Here is a 4,692-nt window from a genome sequence, read left to right as displayed (position 1 = left end):
ATAAAAAAAAATGTTATTTGAAAGAGATATGACAATCTTTGAGAAGAAAAATAATTTTATCAACCACCTTTTTTGATCAACAAGAGTTTTCAATATACAAATTATATTTTCAGCAAGTGCAAATATCAAGGTGTGTCCATAAAGCAAAATCATATATGAACTTTTTTGAAACAAATGGAAAATCAACACTTAAAAGTGATAGTCACTATTTTCATAGTCATTTCTAAATCACATCCCTCAAAATTGAATCATTTATGAAAAAAATCTAAGAAAAACATAACCTTGGAGGAAATAAAGATGAATATATTTGATGAAGTTCACATTTGTTTTGGTTTGAATAAAAGAATGAGTTTGAATCGATTTTTGTATAAAGATTAGAGAAGAATCAAGAAATGTAAAGATCAGTGTGAATTTTAAAGGTACCAACTTGCATTTTGTTGTATAACATTCAAAAGTTTTGGAAAAAAGTTTGAAAATTTTAGGAGAAAACACTTTAAAATAAGTTTGTTGAGAATGGAAGGATAAGTTTGTACACAATTTTCATTTTGATGAATCTTGGATCAAATTATGTAGGTATCAGTTCATATGATCCAAATCGAAATTGTTTTTAATGTAAGTAAACAAAAATCAAGTTGAAGAATTAATGGAGTTTATTAAAATATATATATTTAGTTATATGGACACACCTTGATATACTCAATAATTAATTTTACTTTTTAAGTTTTCCGAGAATAAAACCAAATAAATTAAAATCATAAAAACACAAATCTCGATTAAAAAAAAATTAAAATTAAAACAAAAATATTTTTAGGATGGTAAACAATTAAAATCAAATGGAATTACGAGTGTTATTTTTCTACCTTACCTTCTAGATTCTAATATTGTAAAAAAAAAGTATTTTAAGTGTGATAAAGGACACAAATCTCCTAAGTGAAAAAGTAAAGAGACATGATCATCCTAAATATTTTTCAAATATTTCTAAAAATATTTATAAGTGAAAATTATATTAAAGAAAATTAACACAACCTGATCTTCTAGAGTTTTTTTAGGATGGTAAATATAGATATATAAGTAACAACAATATATAGTGAACAAAAAATGATGCAACCGTCCTAAAATAATTATAGTATATATTTTTCTGAAATATCTGCAAATTGTTGTCCTATTCTTGATATTTGTCAAGATTTGAGTTACAACCGAATTAATTTCTTCAAGCTGCCGGTTCTGCTCTAATAACCGAACCCGAACCGAAGCCCATAAATCTCGGTTCGGTTCGATTTGGTGATTTCGGTTCGGTTTATCCCAGGGAAAACCAAACCTAATGTTGAAAACGACGTCATATCGTATGTACACATTATCACTCACGTCGACAAATCGGCATGAGTCAACAACGGCAGAGTTACCATCTCTCACCGGTGAACGAGGGTTTAGGGTTTTAAACACCTTTGATTTCACTCTCTCTCCCTCTCTCTATACACAAATGCAAAGCTTCGAATACCCTTAAAGTGGAATCTGTCATCTGCAATGTCTCAATCAGTGGTTCGAGCAATCTCAGCTCGGAAGAATCAATTCACTTGTGGGTTTTACCAGAGATGTGTCTTTTCTCAGCAATTTCATTCCCGAGATCAGATCATTGCTCCCAATTGCTTCAATTTTTCATCTTTAGGTATGTAAATCTCATTTCTTTCAATTTTTCTGCATATATGACAAACTCTCAAATCTCAAATCTTTCACTTGTGTTTCTCCTTCAGGGTTCAGCTCAATTGCTAGACATGTAATTCATCAGAATAGTTATAGGATTTTTGGTAATTTGATCACAGACTTGAATCTTGCTTGCTTAGTTCGACCCACAAATGGGTTTGCCTCGGTTTCAAATCTTGGTTCTGATGAATCAAATTTTGATGATGGTGAGGCTTCCTGTGAGAAACTTGTTGATAAGAAGCCAAAGGTTGTTTACAAGAAACCAATTGATTTCACCAAATTTGATGTGAATCTGCTACCTACTGTGATGCTTATGGGACGGCCAAATGTTGGGAAGTCTGCCTTGTATAACCGGTTAGTTTCAAGATTAGTTTTTTTTTTTTTTTTTGTAAAGTTTTGGGGTTATTACGTTGTAATGGATTTAAAGCTAATTGTGTTGTTGTCCAGATTGATTCGGAGGAGGGAAGCTCTTGTTTACAACACTCCAGATGATCATGTTACAAGAGATATAAGAGAAGGGGTTGCAAAATTAGGTGATTTGAGGTTTAATGTTTTGGATTCTGCTGGTATAGAGACTGAGGTTTCTTCGGGTACTATTCTTGGTAGAACCACAGCAATGACAGCTAATGTGCTTGCAAGGACTCAGTTTGCGGTTCTTATTATCGACGTGAGGTGAGACTTTAAATCCTAGTTAGTGGTAACAACAAACTAATTTGATGCTAGTGTTTTTGTTTCCCTATAAATCGTTGTCTTGTTAATGTTTTTGTAGGGCTGGGTTGCATCCATTGGATTTAGAGGTTGGGAAATGGTTAAGAAAGCATGCTCCACAGATTAAGCCCATAGTAGTTATGAATAAATCTGAATCAATTGGCTCTCTTGATGAAGTTGCTTCAGAGGCCCTTGCATTAGGTTTTGGTGAGCCTATTGCTATTTCAGCTGAGACTGGACTTGGTATGACTACACTTTATGAAGTTCTCCGTCCTCTACTAGAGGATTACATGGTTGAAAGGCTAAACGGTAATAAAACCAATCTATACCCGTATCAAGACAATCATACCAGAAGCTGCTTCCTTGATTTATCTCTTTACTGAACCTCAACAGTCTTATATTAGATATGTGCAGTCAAGACGATGTTCTGAGCGATGAAAATCTCTCTGATGAAATCGATGAGTCCAAGTTGCCATTGCAGTTAGCTATTGTGGGTAAGCCTAATGTTGGGAAGTCCACACTTCTTAATGCATTACTGGAAGAAGAGCGTGTGTTGGTGGGTCCAGAAGCTGGTCTCACTAGAGATGCTGTGAGAGTTCAGTTTGAGTTTCAGGGTAGGACAGTCTATCTGGTAAGTTAAGAATTCTGGCTTTTTTTCTTCTACTTCTCTTACACTATCTATCTATTGTTCTCTTAACGTTAAACATAAAAAAACTGAACCAGCGTTTCATTTTTTTCACTTTGTTTGATGTTTATGCCGGTTATTTGTTAAGGTTGACACTGCTGGTTGGTTGGAGAGAACAGAGCGAGACAAAGGACCAGCATCTTTGAGCATCATGCAATCGAGAAAAAGTCTTATGCGGGCACATGTTATCGCTTTAGTTCTTGATGCCGAAGAGGTTTGTATACATATATACTCTCGTGATTCATGTTTTTTTTTGCACAACTGTGAAAACAGAGAAAGGAAATAAAGAGTTTGCTCACCGTATGTTTTGTATTTGCAATCTCCAGATCATAAAAGCTAGATGTAGTATGACACATTCAGAAGTAGTTATAGCTAGACGTGCTGTAGAAGAAGGACGTGGTCTAGTCGTCATCGTTAACAAAATGGATCGTCTAAGAGGGAAAGAGAACTCTGAGATGTACAAGAAGATCAAAGAAGCTGTTCCCATTGAAATACAGACAGTTATTCCTCAGGTAATATAGTAAAAATAGCAACTTTGTTAATTCTTGTTACATCCTTGTCATTCTTCTGATTTCCGGTGACGGAAACATAATACTTGGTTGCAGATAACTGGAATACCAGTCGTGTTTATCTCTGCATTAGAGGGAAGAGGACGTATGGAAGTGATGAAAGAAGTCACTGACACGTACAAGAGATGGTGTTCAAGACTTTCCACAGGCCGCCTCAATCGCTGGTTGCGTAAGGTTTGTACTGTAAATGAATCAGACTATAGTAATATATACAATTAATGTGACATAATCATTACTTGCTTAATCATTTGTTCTGTGTGTTGAGTTAGGTTATGAGCCGACATTCTTGGAAAGACACAGCTTCGCAGCCAAAGATCAAGTTTTTTACTCAAGTGAAAGCTCGACCACCGACTTTTGTAGCGTTTGTGAGCGGTAAAACGCAGTTATTGGAAAGCGACATAAGGTTCCTGACTAGATCATTGAAGGAAGACTTTGATTTAGGAGGGACTCCTATCCGAATCATACAGCGTGTTATTCCTCGTGGACCATCTGGTACAGGTGGTGGTGGAAGCGGAAACCGCTCGAGTGGTCGAGTAGTGCAAAGAACCACCTCAGACAAACGGACTGTCTCACTCTAGAACCTATTAGAAGTGAAGCAGTTTCTTTTAATCTTTTATGTTCTGTTCTCTAGTTATGTGCTCTGTTTTGTACGATCGTCAAGCCACATTAAAAAAAAAAAGTACATGAAGTTAGCCGATTAAAGCCATGTTTTATAGCTTCCCACTATTACAACATAAAACAAGAGTGAAATAGCAATATTATATAACAGATCATTCATTGGAAACGTATTCATAGTTTTACAATATATAAAATCATCATGATTAATCAAAAACTCATACATAGTTCACTTCTTATCACGCAGATCCTTGATATAATCTTCGTAAGCTTTACTGGGAATACGAGCATCCATCCAAGAAACGTTCATCACCTTCGCTTGTGAGCCCAAGTTCATCAACGAGACTAGATTCGCTAAGGTTCCAATGGCTCCAATCATGGCTAAGACTTTAGTTGCGATATCGTAAAACAATC

General features: G+C 35.2%; 1 protein-coding gene across 1 annotated transcript; it reads left to right on the top strand.

Moving 5' to 3' along the window:
- On the top strand, nt 1,357–4,451 carry LOC104719698 (GTPase Der-like). The gene is made up of 9 exons (XM_010437662.2): nt 1,357–1,666; nt 1,752–2,055; nt 2,149–2,373; nt 2,471–2,718; nt 2,814–3,040; nt 3,183–3,308; nt 3,421–3,606; nt 3,700–3,837; nt 3,933–4,451. Exons 1-9 carry the CDS (start codon nt 1,525–1,527, stop codon nt 4,239–4,241), a joined length of 1,905 nt encoding a protein of 634 aa, XP_010435964.1. The 5' UTR covers nt 1,357–1,524; the 3' UTR covers nt 4,242–4,451.

This window comes from Camelina sativa, chromosome 10 (assembly GCF_000633955.1).
Source record: "Camelina sativa cultivar DH55 chromosome 10, Cs, whole genome shotgun sequence".
Lineage (NCBI taxonomy): Eukaryota > Viridiplantae > Streptophyta > Magnoliopsida > Brassicales > Brassicaceae > Camelina > Camelina sativa.
Note: the sequence above shows the minus strand (reverse complement) of the source record. Positions and strands in the feature narration are given on the sequence as shown.